The 19784-nt window shown below is 44.8% G+C and overlaps 1 protein-coding gene across 15 annotated transcripts in view; it reads right to left on the bottom strand.

Annotated features, from left to right (window-relative positions):
* Positions 1–19784, bottom strand: part of DTNA (dystrobrevin alpha) — a 340802-nt gene that overhangs the window by 14828 nt on the left and 306190 nt on the right. For all 15 annotated transcript variants that reach the window (XM_075353296.1, XM_075353295.1, XM_075353298.1 and 12 more), the window contains one exon: positions 16488–16577. In XM_075353296.1, the coding sequence (XP_075209411.1) occupies positions 16488–16577 (90 nt within the window). The remainder of the gene's footprint in view (positions 1–16487; positions 16578–19784) is intronic.

The following is a 19784-nucleotide window of genomic DNA, read 5'->3' on the forward strand; positions in this document are numbered from 1 at the left end:
AGCTCCTCCACAGTCCGATCTACCAGAACCAGCAAGTCAGGTCCCACAACAGAGGCCGCCTTTAAACTAGATGCCCCTGTCAAAGAGGCTCACTCGACAGGGGATGCCAAAGAGAGGGGTGTAGGAAAACAGAGCCAGCCACGGAACAAACTTGCATCAAATAGCCCCACCCTAGAAGTATTACTGGAAGGGATCGCCGTACAAGGGTTAATGGATACTGGGTCTCAGGTATCCACTATCTCCGAGCAGTTCTACGAAGAATGTCTAAAACCGCGAGTTGCCTATGACCCTGATACCGCCATCAAGATCAAAGCAGCCAATAATCTACCCATTCCGGTGTCGGGAGTTGCCTGGATGAACACCGAAATCTGTGGCCAAGATCTCGGGAAGAGAGGGATAATTGTGGTCAGGGAAGGCTTTGAACCAGAAACGCCCATGATTATTGGGATGAACATCTTGAAGGACCTGAATCTGGTGCTGTTTACCAAGAAGGGGCCCAAGTACTGGCAAGGAGTGACCGCACATAAGGCCACCCGCCGTGCCTTTCAACAAGTGGTCCGGACCTGCAACCTCCAGCGAATGACCGAAGAACAGCTGCCGCTGGCCACGGTCACCGTACCCCGCCATACTAGGATCACCTTACCAGCTGGAAAAGAGACAGTTATCTCACTACCCCTTGGCACCATGAGACAGTTTGAAGGCGTGGAGGTGCTGATTGAGCCGCGCTCCCCGAGGGAGGGGAAGCTGAACCCACTAGTCGCTCGAACTCTAGCAGTAGTGAGAAAGGGAAGAATTCCTGTCAGGCTGGGCAACACGGCTAATGTGAGCGTTGACCTAGAAGCCGGGACACAGCTCGGCCGAGTCTACGCTCTAACCGAAGAGGTGAACCCTATGAGCCCCCTCCAGTTTGTACCGTCTACAGAGGGAGATTGGACAGTGACGGTCTCTACCATGGCCGCTGTCGCGGGTGACACCAACGTGGGGCGAGAACTCCGAGAGAAGTGTCAGTTGGACGTATCCCAATACTCCAAACGGGAGGTGTCTCAGGTGGAAGAGCTACTCCAAGAGCATCAGGCGTCCTTTGCCCGGCACGACACCGATTTTGGGTGCACCACCAGTATCAAACACGAGATCCCCACCGGTGACACTGCTCCTATCCGTGAAAGGTACCGCCAAATTCCTCCCCAGCAATACCAAGAAGTGAAAAATCTCCTGAATTCCATGCTACACGCGGGACTGGTACGGGAAAGCCAGAGCCCCTGGGCGGCGCCGGTAGTGTTAGTCAAGAAGAAGGACGGATCCCTGAGATTCTGTGTGGACTACCGCCGTTTGAATGCTTGCACCATCCGGGACTCGTACCCTCTGCCAAGGATCGAAGAATCCCTGACAGCCCTGAAGAAAGCCAAATACTTCTCCTCGTTGGATCTGGCCAGCGGATATTGGCAGGTACCTATGCATGAGAAAGATAGAGAGAAGACTGCTTTCATCTTACCCATGGGCCTGTACGAGTTTGACCGGATGCCCTTTGGTCTGAACAACGCGCCGGGGACTTTCCAGCGGCTGATGGAGCGCTGCTTGGGAGACTTCAACTTCGACTTCACCCTCATCTATCTGGACGACATTGTAGTCTATTCGGCCACATTTGAAGAACACCTGCAGCAGCTGGGCCGTGTGTTCAGTAGGTTGAGGGAACATGGCCTGAAGTTGAAACCCAACAAGTGCCGTCTTCTGCAGCCCGAGATCAATTACCTGGGTCACCGGATCTCAGCCGAAGGCGTCCAGCCATCTTCAGAGAAGATAGCCGCCGTACGGGATTGGCCGCAGCCCACAAACGTCAAGGAGGTCAGGGCTTTCCTGGGGTTGGCCGGCTACTACCGCCGGTTCGTCAAAAACTTCGCCCGGCTTGCTGCACCCTTGCAGGATCTGCTTCGAGGGACCACCAACAGCCCCAGAGGACGACTCATCCGCTGGGGACCCAGCCAGGAAGACTCCTTCCAAGCCCTAAAGGGTGCCTTAACGTCTCCCCCCATCCTGGCATATGCGGACTACAACCTGCCCTTCCAACTACACACCGATGCCAGTTTACAGGGTCTAGGGGCAGTACTTTCACAGGTCCAAGACGGCAAGGAACGGGTCATAGCCTATGCCAGTCGGTCCCTACATGAGGGCGAGAAGAACCCCACCAATTATAGCTCGTTCCGGCTGGAGCTGTTGGCCCTAACGTGGGCTATGGCGGAGAAATTTGCAGGGTATCTCACGGGGACCGAAGTACTAGTCCTGACCGATAACAACCCGTTGGCCCATCTAGAAAATGCGAAGCTCGGAGTCATGGAGCAGCGTTGGATGGCTCGGCTCTCCAAGTTCAATTACAAGATCAAGTATCGGGCTGGCGCTGAGAACCAAAATGCGGACAGCCTGTCTAGAGTGTCATACCCCTTACTCAACCGAGACCGGGATGAAGAATTAGAAGGGGACGAGACACCTGACTTTGCAAAGCTCGCCCAACAGATGGTGGATCACCGCCAGCTCGTTGTGGGCGAAGCTGGAACTCCGGTGGGAGTCGCCTTGCCACCCCAGGAGTGGTGCAGGATTCAGGACCAGAACCCCGATTGGGCTCTACTCAAACAATGGGTGAAACGGCAGCAGAAGCCTCCCGCCGATATACGGGCGCGACTGTCTACCGGGACCTTGACCCTGCTCAGCCAGTGGGACCGGCTGATTCTGAGAGAAGGAGTGCTATACCGGAAGGTTCTCTTGTCACACATGCTGGAAGAATGCGCACAAGTTGTAGTGCCTGAACAATTGGCCCGTGAGATGGTGGTCCAGGCCCACAAAAGGAATGGACACTTCGGAATGGACAAGACTTTTCGGTGGGTTCAACAGTCCATCTATTGTCCGGGGCTTCGCAAGCTGGTTGAAGACGTCTGCCAGACCTGTCGCACCTGTGAACTACACAAGTCCTCTGAGCAGCGTGCACCTGTTCAGACAATTAAAACATCCAGACCCCTTGAGCTGTTGATGGTGGATTATCTGCTGGTTGGGACGGCGAGCAGTGGCTATCAGTATTGTTTAGTCATGGTGGATCACTTCACAAAATTCGCTGTCGCTGTCGCTACCAAAGACCAGACGGCTGAATCGGCTGCTCGGGCCATCTGTCGACAGTTCATCCATGTCTACGGGTGCCCGGAGAGGTTGCACTCCGACCAGGGGGCTTGTTTCGAGGGCCGAGTCATCGAAGAGCTGCACCAGATGTATGGGATCCAGAAGTCGAGGACCACTCCTTATCACCCACAAGGGAACGGTGCATGTGAACGCTTCAACCGGACCCTACTCCAGCTGATCCGCACCTTGGCCGATGATAAGAAAGACCAATGGCCTCAATTCCTTCCTGATTTAGTATGGGCCTATAACAACCAGGTCCACTCTGTGACTGGCTACACTCCACACACCCTTCTCTTTGGTCGCCCCGGAAAAGGGGTCCATGACCTGAACCTATTTCGCCCTGGAGTTGACGTCTGCCATAACTACCCCTCCTGGCTAAATGCTCACCGACAGAAGATGGAGACGGTACACCGACTGGTGAGCAAACAAATCCGGGGCCAGATACATGCTGATCCACTCCCCGTGCAAGAGCAACCCTTGAAGTTGGGACAGCCAGTCCTGCTCCGTATCAAGAAGCCCCAAGGGAAACTTCGAGCCAAGTGGGAGACTGAGGTTTACCGGGTAATCGAACGCCCCTACCCCAACGGGCATGTATACCGAGTGCGGGGTGAAGACAATCACAGCATCCGCACTGTGCACCGAAATATGTTGCGGCCCTGCCGATCCCAGCCTGACTCCCCTACCACAGTACCCGGAGGGGATGACACTACCAACACGACTGACGACACAGACGTTTCCCGGCACAGTGATCACCTTGACTCTGAGATCAGTGACCTCCCTACACAACCCAGTTCTTTCCCCGGGGTGCTGACTGGAGTGGGGCGTAGAGACAGTGACAGGGAGGGGAACAACCGACCCTTGAGGCGCACTGACCGCACCACTGCTGGGATCCCGCCCGGGCGGTCTTACAGGGACCAGTACGTATGGCCCACTTCTCAACCAACCCCTGTAACGTCTGCAGTCATCGCTGCCTGGGAACCGACGGTAGTTGACAGGGACTGCCAACCTTTAAGTGGGGGGGTATGTAATGGGGTCAACAAGTCCGACTGTATCCCTTCTGTAGAAATGGCTTTGAATACTGTTCCAGCAATTGCCCACAAGGGGGCAGCGGCGTACTGTACAACGACAAACACAGAGCTGGGAAATTCCCCACAGGAGCTGGTGTGTGAAAAACCAGAAGAGAAGACGCGGGAAAGTGTTGTTCAGCTCCGGAGCTCAGTGAGGAGAGTCCTGCGTGTGGTCTCCCTGAAGAGAGGGCTCGTTTTGCCGCAAAAGTCAGGAAGAAATCACCCGGTGAAAGCAGTTTCTGTCACTCCCAGTCTGCAGAACTTTGTTTTCCTCAGGGAGTTAACCGGACTACCGAGCACCGCCATCTGAGTGTAATTGCAGGGACTGTGACCTGCCTTCTTCTGCCCGGCGTGCTCCGGGACCAAAAGACTACTTATAATCCGTCACCAGCTGGGGAAGATAAAAGAAAAGAAAAGACCGAGGAGCTTCATCTCTCCAGCGCTGCACCGGGACCCATCACCGCGAGACCCCAGGCCTGCGACGTGGGAGCGACATCTTCTTTCGGGATAGACTGGTACGTGTTTGTAGGGAAAGTTAGGGAAAGTTGCCGCCATTTTTTGTTGTTGTTTTTTTCTTGCTGCATACCCGGAAGGAGTGAAAGTCCAGGGGCTTCCTATACCCATGTGTGCAGATAGCTCAGTTGATTGTATTATAAACATGTTTCCTAGTAAAGAAATGTTACTACCGGTAAAATCTGAGTATGGGGATTTTGTTGGAATAGAGCATACACACACACCCGCGGCCCTCCCATCGGTCGCTTCAGTAGCTTGTATGTAGCCTGCTCTTTCTCCCCTCCTCATAATAAGTCTGTTTCGAAAATAATTGTTTGTTCTCAGCCACTGTGATCATGTGCTGTTTTAATTGGTTTTGAGAATCTTGAAGTTTTTATTTAGGGATTCCAAAAGGCTTTGTATGTATTGTGCTTCTGCCAACTTCACTTCCCCCAATAAAGTTCTCTCCAGTCTTTTAGAGGCTGTCTTGACTCCATTAACTTCCTTAATTAACAACCCCCTCAAGAAAGCTTTCATCGCATCCCACACCATCTGCAGCAACGTCAACCCTCTGTTAACCACCAGGAGCTCTCTAAGTAGTTTAGGAATCTAACTATCTTGCAGGATGATACTCAGCCAAAAAGGGTTGAGCTTCCAGGGGAGACGTATGGCGTTCCATGGTTAAGAAGAATCAGCGTCACTTTAAGCAGAGCGTGGTCAGAGAGGCTGCAAGGGAGGTATTCTATTGCTTTAATTTTTGCAGCCTCTGAGTTACATAACATCAGATCTATGCAAGACAGTGAGCCATGCACTGCAGAATAACAGGAAAATATCTCATCTCTGGGATGGTGAAATCTCCACATGTCCAAGAGTGCCAACTCCTCTAACACTTCTCCAAAAGGAGTTCGTCCCTCTCGTCTCCCAGCTAGAGCCGTCCAGTTCATCCTTAACAGTAGTGTGCCATATTATTACAATACCCTATTAATATTAAGGATCAACCAGGGGTTTTAATATGAAATGAAAGAGACCACATGGGATGGGATCTGCAGGGGAAAGAGGCCATAATGGGATGGGATCTGCAGGGGAAGAGAGACCACATGGGATGTGATCTGCAGGGGGGGAGAGACCACATGGGATGGGATCTGTAGGGGGGAAGCAGCCACATGGGATGGGATCTGTATGGGGAAGGTCGTCCGTTCCAATTTTAGCAGGGCTCCTTTAGTAATAATTTTTAACAATTATAGAAAATCCGTTTAATACAATATGACTGACAGTGACTGGATCAACTCGTACTGGACAGAAGAGTGAAGGTATAGAAGGGGAAGAAGGGGAAAGAGATTTTACTTTAAATCCCTTGGATTTTTTGGTTGAGGAAAGTGCGTGAAAATGGGTGTGGCTAACAAAATGGGTGTGGTTACAGAATGGGTGTGGTTTTCAAATGGGCAGGGTTTACAGAGAACCTGTTAAAAATTTGAATCCCACCCCTGTCAGTAAGTGAATACTATCCATTGTCATATGTGTTTCTTGAAGGCATAATAGTAAGGGCTGATGTTTTTTCACACAATTAAATATTGCTTTCCTTTTGTTCGGATCTTTCATCCTCCTAACATCTATATATAAAATTGCCTTATTCTGTCTGTCTGTCTTGCTCCAAAATGACGTCATTACAGTGACAACCGTCGCATTGGCCACTCGGCTCGGCCCGCCCCTCGCACGCATTGGCCACTCGGCTCGGCCACGCCCCCCCCGCACACCTTGCCCGCTCGGCCACGCCCCCTGCACACTTTGCCCGCTTGGCCACGCCCCCTGCACACTTTGCCCGCTCGGCCACGCTCCCCCCGCAGACTTTGCCCGCTCGGCCACGCCCCCCGCACACTTTGCTTGCTCGGCCCCGCCCCCCACACATATTGGGCACCTATACACCTCCCCCCATGACTACTCCACCTATTAGACACCTCCCCCCAGGACTACTCCTCCAACACGCACACTGCACAAAACATACCTCCCCCAAAACACACACGCACCGCACACACACCCACACAAACCGCGCAACACACAGCACCACACACAACGCTGCAGACACACAGCGCTCCACAAACAACGCAACACACACAACGCAACACACAAACACCGCTCTCACACCCCCCCACACCCAGACAACACCCAGAACATTTACAGCGCCCTACACAAACACTTGTTAACTACACATAACATCTATATAACAAAAAATCATACATTAACTACACAATAAATTCTAGAATACCCGATGCGTTAGAATTGGGCCACCATCTAGTTACATAAATAAGGACGATCTTATTAGCCATAGTAGTCATCTTGTAAGAAAAGACTGGATGACATCAGAAAAAATTGCTTGCACCATTGGATATTAATATAAACAAGCAGAATGACACAGGACTGCTTCCAATCTGAGCAGAAAAATAACCCTATGAGGGACAACTGCACCCTTATTTCCCTAAACCACTTCACAACCTTGGACACAGCTGTGCATCCTTGGCCGTGTCTGTCCCTTTAATGCGGGCTTGCATGGTGAGCCTGCAGTTTGCTTTTTCCTTTTTAAAGAACTTCTTGAACAATCTTCCAATGTCTAGTGAATTGTGAGCACTTTCTGATTTTTCTTACCATAGTTAGTATAATTTTGTGTTTGATAAAACTTTCAGAAAGACTCTACCTTTCTTATTAGTACTTATTGTTCAGACCTTGTGCAGCTGTCACCTTAAGTGCGTATTAGTCCTTTCTGCTTGAATGACCAAAGTGACATAAACATAGTGATTATTAAAGCAGCCGCAGTTAGAGGCCACTATGTATTTTTTCAACTGGAAATAACTATTGACATAGTACCATAATTATGTACTTAAAACACCTCTATAAAAAAAAAGCCTTTAAATGAAATGATGGAAGGAAACCCCACAAAACCTTTGTAAGCGATTGTACTGTAGTTTCTAGGATCTTTGAATACATTTTCACATTAAGTCATATTAAGAATTTCTATGTCTTACTTTTGAGTCCGTATGAACTCTAAGGCTAACTGCCCATGATGAGTATTTGGGGAGTTTTTGCTCCTGCAGAATTTCTGCACCTATTATGTAAATTATGTTACTTGTGCTTTTTTTCTTTGCATATCTTACATGTATTTTTATCGCATTTGGCAATGCCAGTTTTTGTCTTTTTGTTGTATGTCATATTTTAAGTTAATTTGTTTAGGATACTTTTTGGTGTTTGCCTATGATAGTCATGTGTGGATGACGTGTTTTTATTATGTTTCCACAGCGGATATGCATTAAGTACACATATGCATTTTTTATCTGCTGAATTTCCACATTTAATCTAATTCTATGGGAAAAATGCGCACATGAAAGTCAGCGTACCCCCAAGAGAAATTGACATGTTGCGTATTTCAAAAACGCACCGCCAGAACTGTAAGACCCTTAGTCTTTATAGGGAGCCAAAATATACAGAGTCAAAGACTCAACATGGGAACTTGGTTTAAGCAATGGTAAATTTAAATTAGAAATACAGCTAGATTTGAGCTACATACTGTAAGTTACACATATTATAGCATACATTACAACAAGATCATTCGGCACCTCTACTAATTTTTTTTTTATCAACTTTTTATTTTTGAAACATTTTTTGAAAATGTTTACAACCATATAACAATCACAGAAATAAAAGTAATATTCCCCAGGTATGCATAGAAATACATTGAATTAGAATCATACAAAAAGACTCAAGTGAAGATCGTGCTAACATAGACCATATACTTTTCCCAGAAGAAGAAATAAGAATAAATGCTGCAATAATATATTTTAGTAATATATTCTCTCCACCTTGAACACAATATCAACCCAGTGGATCTAGGGGAGACTTATCTAATCAGACCTTTGGTAAGTGTCCATGAGAGTATCCCTTAGGGACCACGTTGAAGTAAACCTATCCATTGTATTATGGAGCTGAGCTTTCAACCGCTCCATAATTATGACGTCCTTTACCCGAGTGTACAAGTCTGAGACAGACGGAGGAGCTATTTCCCTCCAAAACACTGATATTAGACATTTAGCAGCTGTAAGAATGTGCAGCATGAGCTTTGTTTCAAATTTGCCTTGTGATGACAGAAGAGCATTTCATAGATATACCACTAGATCTTTATTAATCCCTCCACTCACCACTCTACCTATCAAGGACTCCACCTCCGTCCAATATCTAATGATTCCCGGACACGTCCAGAATATGTGTAATAAGGACGCCCCCCACTCCCACATCTCCAACATACACCTGGGTAGGTGCGATTAAACCTGTGCAGGAGTTATAGGGTGTGATACCATGTCATAAGAACCTTGACTTGGTTCTCCTTGTAAAGAGTGCTAACTGAGGACTGAAATGTCCTAGACCACACCACTGACCAGATCGCCTTCGGCAAAGTTCGTCCTACCCATCCCTCCCATCTCTTCATACAAGTATGCCTAACTGTGTCCGAAAGGTTTCCATTTGCCAACATGCTATAGATGGCAGAGATTAGGCCCCTAGTAGAGGTCCATACTGAACAGAGGATCTCAAACGCCGAGGGGCGAAGTGCCCCCATCTGTTTCATAATGTCTAAAAAATAGTGTGTTATCTGTTGGTAGGAGAAATATAAATGAATGGGCAGTTTGTGTTAGGATTGTAGGTCTGAGAGTTATTTTAATTTTTGCGTGACTGAGTTTACTATGTCTCAAAAACAAAAAAGGACGGCCTTTGCCCATTGACCTAACACCCCTGGACTCCTACCTTCCGCGTTAGGTGTGGGGTGAAAGGGGTCAAGAGGGAGGAATGTGTTGCTAACTGAAATCTAATCCTACAATGCCGCCATAAGTCTCTTGTAAACGCTATTGGGCCCAAGAGGTCTCTAGATGGGATGTCACTAGGGTGACCCCATATTAGGGAGCTCAGATTGAAAGGTGCTAGCCGGAGTTTCTCAATATCTGTCCATTTGTTGTAGGATGGCAGGGTTGTCCACAAGGCCAGGCAGCACAGATGTGAGACGTAGTAGTAAAGAGTAAGATTTGGACATGACAGGCCGCCCCTTGTACGCGGAGTTTATAGGACTGAGTCTGGTATGCGGTACCTCCCCGAATGCCAAATGAATTGCATAAGGGATGACTGGACTTTTTTTTTTTTTTTTTTATTACCGCAGGGAGTCCGAGCACCAAGTGTATTTAAAATTTTGTTTAAGAGTCCGTAGTTTAGCTTCTGGAATATTAATAGGTAGTGCCTCCGTTTTATCTGAGTTAAGTTCATAGCCTGAGAATTTAGCATATTGGGACAAAACCGCGTGTAAGGCTATGTGCGCACGTTGCGTACTAGCCTGCAGAAATTTCTGCAGCGATCTGAAGAGCACATGTGCGCTTTAGATCGCTGCAGAAATGTCCGTAGTGAGCGCCGATTCCATGCGCTCTGCCTGCAGCTCCTGCCATAGACAGAGCAGGAGCTGCCGGCAAAGCGCAGGAAAGAAGTGACATGTCACTTCTTTTTGCGCAGCGCTTCGGCAGTAGCCGAAGCGCTGCGCTCTGAGACGCCACGTGCGCACGGCCCCTGCACAATCTCCATAGATTGTGCAGGGAACACAGGACGCATGCAGTTACGCTGCGCTGCAAAGCGCAGCGTAACTGCATGAATTTACGCAACGTGCGCACATAGCCTTAGTTTGGTAGGGAGATGGCAGGATTAGTCAGGGACAGCAAAACATCACCTGCAAATAAGACCACCTTAAAGGATTTATCCCGAACCTTAACCCCCATAATATCTGGATTGAGTCGGATTTGTGCTGCCAGCGGCTCGATACTAAGTACGTATAACAAAGGAGACAGTGGGCATCCTTGTCGCGTGCCATTTCGGATAGCACCTCTACTATTAAGAAAGCTATATGTTAGCATTAGGGCGATGCTCTAAAACACACTTCCGATGATCAAATACAGATATAAAAAAAGAGGAATATATATAGAAATCTTTTGTTGTGTCTCAGAAATTAAGCCAAGTCCTCCTCATTCTTACTGTCCTTTGTAGGATCATGAGACTACTGGCCTATCTGCTGACCCTGCTCTGTAGCTGGACAAAAGGTTAATTAAGGCCAGGTTCACATTTCCGTTGTTTTAAATCCGTTAGGTCTGTCAGCGATGGACCCGTCATATTTTAGATGTCAACTGACGCACCGAATGTGTTTTTCACAGGATTCCGTTCACAGGAATCCTGGGAAAAAACTGATCCGTTACATCCGCTGTGCGTCTGTTTTTTGACGGATCCGTCATGATCCATTTGTGTTTGGGACAGCCCAGTGGGTGTGCCAAACATGCTGGGCATGCTCAGTAGAGCAAGACGGAATCCAGCGCTGGATTCCGTCGTAAGACGGATTACGACGAAATCCAGCATCATAGACAAACCTTACAAGCGTGACGTATTGCGACGGATTCCTGCACAGTGCGTTAATTTTGACGGCCCAAAAAACGTTACATTCTGCGTTGTTTCCGCCCGGCGGTCAGTCAAGGTCATCAGTCGCAATCTGCCACTAATACAAGTCTATGGGAAATAACGGAATCTGCCAAACTGATTCCGTTGTTTGCCAGAGCCACGGATTGTGACTGATACATTTTGGCAGAAATGTGAACCTAGTCTAAGCCATGTACTGGTAATGAGAACCAGTCGCCAAGTCAAGAGTTCAATTTCTACTCATTTTATTTTCATTGCTCCTTTGAGTAGGACTTTTTTTTCCAAATCCACCAAATAGGTCCAGACATATGGGCTTTTTTATTTGGTGCTAATTTTTATGATCTTTACCAATGACCAATGAGATGAAGAAAAAAATATTTATGTATTGCACACAAATTCAATTGGAAACAATGTGTTCAAAATAAAGTCTTTTTTATTATTGTGGCCCATACATTATTAGAAAAACCGACGTTTCGGCATCAAATGCCTTTTTCAAGGTTTTATCTAGAAATGTAGGTCACACGAACAACAAAAAAATCCTTGAAGAAGAGTGAAGATTCACAATTTGATGCCGAAACGTCGTTTTTTCTAAGAAGGTATGGGCCACAATAATAAAAAAGACTTTATTGTGAACACATTGTTTCCAATTGAATTTTTATGCAATACAGGAATAATTTTTCTTCAATTATTGTGATTTTTCCTGGGCACTTCACACTATTTTATTTATTTATTTATAGTGACGGCAAGTACAAGAATAATTATTATTAACTTTACCAATGAGATGTTACTCGCATGGTTATTGTACAGCATTGGTGGCTCAGTGATAAGCATTATAGTCTTGTAGATCTGGGGTCCTGGGTTCAAATAACACCTAATACATCATCTGTAAGGAGTTTGTATGTTCTCCCCATGTTTGTGTGGGTTTCCTCCAGGTTCTCCAGTTTTTTCCCACACTCCAAAGAAAAGCTATAGGGAATTTAGATTGTGAGCCCCAATGGGGGGAGAGAGGTGGAAATTTTATGCCACTATACACAAATGTAAAATAAATCTGAATAAGCGGCATAGCCTAAAAACTCTGACTAATGCCCTCTAGGTAAAGAACATAAAAATTAGCACTAAATAAAAAAAGAGCCCATATTTCTGGAATAGTATGGCGGATTTAAAAAATAAAGCTGCACATACCGGGAACAGAGAGAATAAAATAAGAACTAAATCCGATGACTTTAGACCTGGTCATCAGCCAATGATGGAATGGTTTAGCAATACTACATTTGCCTCTATATTACTATTCTCTGTAGGATTTTTATAAAATTGACCATATCAGGATCATGCAAGGAATTCTACAGACTAACAAACTTCTATCATTCATTTCCAGATTTAATGCTTCTTAAGGTGAACTAGAAAAGAAGTTACGGTATTTTGAGGACTATAAGATGCACTAAACCATAAGACGCACCTAGGTTTTAGAGGTGAAAAATAGGAAAAATAAATTTAAGCAAAAAAGGTGGTCATGATGCACTCTCATGGGGAGGACCTGCTGCTGACACTTTGATGGGGGTAACATCTCCACATTGCGTACTAATGTTTCCCATCCTGAGCCCCTTACAGGTATAGGTGTCTTGCATCTTGGTGTAATGGTCCCCGTCCTGGTATATATGACCTTAATCCTGGTGTATATATAGGTCTCCCATCCTGGTACATGTGATCCCCCATCATGGGTTCATCCTGGTGTATATGCCTTCTATCATGAAGCATACATAAAAGAAATTATACTCACTGAAAATGTATTATTGAAACAAATAGACAAAGCAGCAAATCACAATAAGGTGATTATTATGGGGGACTTCAACTACCCCGATATAGATTGGGAAACTGAAACCTGCGTATCTCAGAAAGGAAACCGGCTTCTGTCAGTAACTAAGGATAATTATCTGTCCCAACTTGTGCCGGGCCCAACTAGAGGGGCCGCCCTTCTCGACTTAATTTTAAGCAACAGGCCAGATAGAATAACAGACGTACGAGTGGATGGGCACCTAGGGAATAGGGACCACAATATAATACAATTCCACTTGTCCTTCAGTAAGGTGCCTTGGAGGGGGGTTACAAAAACCCTGAATTTCAGGAAAGCAAAGTTTGATCAGCTTAGAGAAGACCAAATTGATTGGGACAATGTCCTCAAAAATGGGAGCACAGAAAATAAGTGGGAAATTTTTAAATCGGTATTAAACACCCACTGCGAGCGAGCCATACCATACGGAAATAAAAGGGCTAGGAACAGGGGAAAAACAATGTGGCTAAATAAGGATGTAAAAGGAGCAATGAATAATATGAAAAAGGCATTTAAAAAGCTAAAACAAGGCAGCGAAGAAGCATTCAAAAGATATAGAGAAAAAAATAAAATGTGTAAAAAACAAATACATTTAGCAAAAGTAGAAACTGAGAGACTCATTGCTAAGGAAAGCAAAACAAATCCCAAACTATTCTTTAATTATATAAACAGAAAAACGATTAAAATTGATGGTGTTGGCCCTTTAAAGAACAATGAGGGTGAAATCATAGAAAGCGATGTGGGAAAAGCAAATGTTTTAAATGCATTTTTCTCAACTGTGTTCACACAGGAAAAGCATATGCCAGGGGAAATGCAGAGTGATCATGTAAACGCTTCACTAAGTATGACTTGGCTAACCCAGGAAGGAGTGCAGAACCGACTTCGTAACATTAAAATGACAAATCACCAGGCCCTGATGGCATTCACCGTCGGGTATTAAGGGAGTTAAGTAATGTGATAGACAGGCCTCTATTCCTTATATTTAAAGACTCTATAGAAACTGGGTCTGTTCCACTGGATTGGCGGCTAGCAAATGTGGTACCAATATTCAAAAAAAGGTGTAAAAGGCAACCTGGAAACTATAGGCCGGTAAGCTTAACATCTGTTGTGGGTAAAAGGTTTTAAGGGTTTTTAAGGGATACTATTATGGAATGTCTCAATGTTAATAATTGTTTAACTCCATATCAACATGGATTTATGAAGGATCGCTCCTGTGAAACTAACCTGATCAGCTTCTATGAGGACGTAAGCTCTCACATGGACCGAGGAGAATCATTGGATGTCATTTATATCGACTTCGGTAAAGCATTTGACACTGTCCCACATAAAAGACTAATAAGTAAAATGAGAAAGCTTGGGCTCGGGGAAAATGTGTGTAGATGGGTAAGTAGCTGGCTTAGTGATAGAAAACAAAGAGTGGTTATTAATGGCGCATACTCAGATTGGGCCAGGGTTACTAGTGGGGTGCCACAGGGGTCTGTATTGGGCCCCCTACTATTTAATATATTTATTAATGATCTGGTGGATGGTTTACAGAGTAAAATATTAGTATTTGCAGATGATACAAAACTATGTAAGGTAGTTAACACAAAGGAGGACAGTTTGCAACTACAGATGGATTTGAGTAAATTGGAGAATTGGGCTGAAAAATGGCAAATGAGGTTTAACACAGATAAGTGTAAGGTTAGCCACATGGGAAGGAGAAACAGATGCTACGATTACTTACTAAATGGAAAACTGCTGGGGAAATCAGACATGGAAAAAGACTTAGGCATCTTAGTCAATAAGAAGCTAAATTGGAGTGCCCAGTGTCAGGCAGCAGCCACCAAAGCAAATAGGGTGATGGGATGCATTAGAAGAGGTCTGGGGGCACGAGATGAAAACATCATTCTCCCTCTGTACAAATCACTCGTCAGACCACACTTGGAGTATTGTGTGCAATTTTGGGCGCCGGTGCTCAAGAAAGACATTACTGAACTTGAAAGGGTTCAGAGGCAGGCTACTAAAATAATAAATGGAGTGGGTGCATTACAATACACGGAAAGGTTATCAAAATTAGGTCTATTTACTCTAGAAAAGAGAAGACTTAGGGGAGACCTAATAAATATGTACAAATATATCAGAGGGCCATATAGAGATCTCTCCCATGATCTGTTTGTACTAAGGACTATGACAAGAACAAGGGGGCATTCTCTTCGATTGGAGGAAAGAAAATGTCTACATCAGCATAGAAGAGGGTTCTTCACGGTAAGAGCAGTGAGGCTCGGGAACTCTCTTCCTGAGGAGGTGGTGATGGCCAACTCACTGAATGAATTTAAGAGAGGAATGGATGCTTTTCTTGATAGCAAAAGTATAGAAGGTTATAAATAGCATAATCTTACAGGTAGATAGAAGAACGACCAAGATTATTAGAGGAATGGGTGGGCTGCAATACCAAGACAGGTTATTAAACTTGGGGGTTATTTAGTTTGGAAAAACAAAGGCTTAGGGGGGATCTAATCACAATGTATAAACATATGAGGGGACAGTACAGAGACCTTTCCAAAGATCTCTTTACACCTAGGCCTGCGACTGGAACACGGGGGCATCCGCTACGTCTTGAGGAAAGAAGGTTTAATCATAATCACAGACGAGGATTCTTTACTGTACGAGCAGTGAGACTATGGAACTCTCTGCCGCATGATGTTGTAATGAGTGATTCACTACTAACATTTAAGCAGAGCCTGGATGCCTTTCTTGAAAAATTTAATATTACCAGTTATGTATATTACATTTTATGACAGGGTGTTGATCCAGGGAACTAGTCTGATTGCCGGATGTGGAGTCAGGAAGGATTTTATTTCCCCATTGGAGCTTGTTTGACACATTGGTTTTTTTTTGCCTTCCTCTGGATCAACATGTTAGGCTACGGGTTGAACTAGGTTGACTTAGAGTCTCCCTTCAACCTTAAAAACTATAAAAAAAAAAACCATCACTCCACTCCGTGGGGAGCAATGAATATTCATTATCTTTAATGGAGAACACAATTGATTGCCCACTAAAGAGAATGAATATTCACTGCTCCCCACCTTTTTAGTGCTAACAGGTGGATGGGATTTTGGGCGCGGGGAGCAGTGAAATTTGATTTTCTTTATTAGCAGGCACACTTCACCCCCAGCTCCTGCCTCCTGTGTGCTTGCGTCTGCATCCTGTGACGCATTCCTCACCCTCTATCGTCACCCCCCTACAGCCAGGTAAATTCGGACTATAATTTCTGAGGAAAAAAGTGTCTTATAGTCCACAAAATACTGTAAATATTTAGCAACATCAGTAATCTTTAGCAGCTAAAATCTAAATGAAATGCCTCCATGTGTCCATGTGCTGCCCTTAATCCAGCATTACACTGTTCATTACTCATCGGATGCAGATATTTTCCTCTAGTGAAGAGCCAGAGAGCTTAGTCAATAATACATTTTTACCTGATTTAAGCTCCTTTACTAGAGAAGACATAGTGTTGGTTATGGAATCCGCTGCCACCAACAAGTCATTCCGCAGATTTCTCCTTGCACCTAAAATATCAATGCAAGAAAAGCTGATGACAATGATACTTGCAGCTCAAAGTAAGCTCAAACTGTCCATGCAACTTCTGTACCACTCTGGATAGTTCACCAAGATCATAGGACTATGTAGGGTCAATGTTCTCACGGCTTTTTTTTTTTCTTTTCACGTAATCTAATGTGACTCCATACTCCAAAAACACGTGTGTGTCTATAGAGTACTTTACATGCTGCGATATCGGTATCGATTTCGCTAGCGAGCGTACCCGCCCCCGTCGGTTGTGCATCACGGGCAAATTGCTGCCCGTGGCGCACAACATCGCTAACACCCGTCACACGTACTGACCTGCCTAGCAACGTCGCAGTGACCGGCAAACCGCCTCCTTTCTAAGAGGGCGGTTCGTTTGGCGTCATAGCAACGTCACTATGCGGCCGTCCAATAGCAGAGGAGGGGCGGAGATAAGCGTACCGAACATCCCGCCCACCTCCTTCCTTCCTCATTGCCGGTGGACGCAGGTACTGTGAGGTTCCTCGTTCCTGCGGTGTCACACATAGCGATGTGTGCTGCCGCAGGAATGACAAACAACCTCGCTACTCACCAGTCAACGATTTTTGGTAAATGAACGGCCTCTCCAAAACCAACAATTTTTTTTAACCTCTTTTGCGATCGTTTTAAGTCACACAAAGGTGTCACACGCTGCGATGTCGCTAACGACGCCGGATGTGCGTCACAAACACCGTGACCCCGACGATATATCGTTAGCGATGTTGCAGCGTGTAAATGGACCTTAAGGGAACTAGACTGACCTCCACTGGAACATGGGCAGAATGTGATTGCCAATTCAAAAGTGTGGACATATCACATCTCACCCCTTATTAGAGATGCTACACTACAGCTGCTCCCCAAGGCTGTTATAATTATATCCAGTATATCTCTCTTTGTAGTATTTCTCTGGAGCTGTGCAGAACCACAATTTGTAATCTCCTCCAGAATCATCCACTTAAGATTATTATATTATCATATAAGGATTATTCTACCTCAGGAGATGGCCACAGCAGGAACCATTGGTAATTTTAAAAAGGATTACAGTAGCTATTATTTTTTTAGAAGAAAATAAAATGCTTTTGTAAATGTGAAAAGTTCTTTTCTGTTTAGCCCAGATTGGGATCTGGCAGGAAAGACTACTTCTTAGGGGCGGATTGTATCATGTATTGTGGTTGCGCATGTGCCCCTTCCATTTGTCTTTTTCTCGTTCCATGGATGAACTTAATGGACATTTGTCTTTGTTCAACCGTATTATGTAACTATTGTTCCTACATCAATTTTATGGTACAAAAAAAGTTGAAAAATATGTCACATATTTACGTGATAATGTGATTTTTTTTTTTCTGGCACATGTGGCGCTTTTCTAAAAAGTGGCCAGAGCTTAGCAAAAGAGGGCAGGGCACGGACCAACAAATTTACTAGAATTTACATGGGAAAGTGGCATAAATTATGGTGCAAATCTTGCTAGCATAGATTTGATTTTTTTGGTGCCTGCACAACAAAAAAATAATTTGGCATATCCAGCATACTTTTTATTGTGACTGATGGAAAAAATGTCAGTCTTAATAAATTCCCACCTGAATTTTGAAAATGGCCTTAAATTCATAAGTTAAAACATTAGTTAATTATAATGCAAAGCAAAAAAACACACATACTGCACAAGCAAAGTAGGCCACATATCCAATATGAATCTTTGAATACAATTAAAGACAATACAACTAAAAACCCTTAAAATGCACCAGAACCTGGTCCACAATATTGTGTAAGGAGGGGTTGTTCAGGCTTGGAATGAAAGTCTACAGTAACTGTGTGTGTGCATCAGGATTCTCTGATATTGCTGGTGAGCAGGGACAATTTGCATACATGCAGTCATGTGTCGACTTGACATGCTCATCTTCTCTCAGTAGAAGTGCACTGAAAGAGGTCAACCACGTCTAGTCGGAATGTGAGCGGAAGTATTCAAACCACATATATGCGGAGACGTGGCCGCCCACTCTCGTCATCAACACTAGAAAATCCTGACAGCCTGCACACCACACAATGTCTGGATTTAGAAGTCTGCAGTTGCATAAAGTGACTGTAGACTTTCATCCCAAACCTGGACCAGCCCAAAATTACCGTGGGGTCGCCTTTGTCACATGATCCTAATACAGTGAGCGTCTTCATCACAATGATTTAGCAAAATACCGTAGCACTTTTTATTATAGTTCTATCGCTTTTGTGAACTCACTTGTCCCTTGATATTGCCTAATTTTTAACTATTTATTGCTATTTGTATATTTCATCTTTTATATTTCTATATGTATTCTACATCACACTAGGAGTACTGTTCACCAAGTTATGTACTTTTCGGTTGGATTTATCACAATTATGTGACTAATCTGATCACTTTACTCGCAATGTGGGATGATCCTTAGTCCTAGTCTGGGTACATGTTCAGTATTTAGTCAGTATATTACATCAGTATTTATAAGCCAAAACCAGAAGTGGAACAATCAGAGGAAAAGTATAATAAAAACACGAGCACCACTTCTGTATTTTTCACTCATTCCTGGTTTTAGCTTACAAAAAAAAAAATCACTAAATACTAAACATGTGAATGTGGCCTTAGGGACCATGTTCTGGTGCTTTTGTGCATTGGTAAGGCTATGTGCCCACGCTGCGGAAAATGCGCGGATTTTGCCGCGGATTTCTCGCGGAAAAGCCGCGGATTTCCCGAAAATCTGCAGCTCAGGCACTTCCCAGCCATTTCTATGGCATTTTGGAAATGCTGTGCCCACGCTGCGGATTTTTCCGCAGCGGATTTGGTGCGGATTTTGATCCGGAAAAATCTGCAACATGTCAATTATTGTTGCGGATTTTGATCCGGATTTTGGCTTTAAAATTGGGAAAAAAAAAAGAAAAAATCCGCACCAAAATCCGCATCAAATCCGCGGCAAATCCGCACCTTTCAAAAGGTGCGGATTCCGGGGGAAAGCTGCGGATTTTGATGCAGAAAAATCCACAGCTACATTCTCCCGTGGACACATAGCCTAAGGGTTTTGAATTGTGTGGCCTTGAATTATATTGAAATAATGATTCATGTTGGATGTGCGAGCTACTTTGCTTGTACGTCTTTTTCGCTCTTTAGTATGGACACATGTTCCATACACTCTAATATTTTTACTGTTGGT

This window comes from Anomaloglossus baeobatrachus, chromosome 6 (assembly GCF_048569485.1).
Source record: "Anomaloglossus baeobatrachus isolate aAnoBae1 chromosome 6, aAnoBae1.hap1, whole genome shotgun sequence".
NCBI classification, from domain to species: domain Eukaryota; kingdom Metazoa; phylum Chordata; class Amphibia; order Anura; family Aromobatidae; genus Anomaloglossus; species Anomaloglossus baeobatrachus.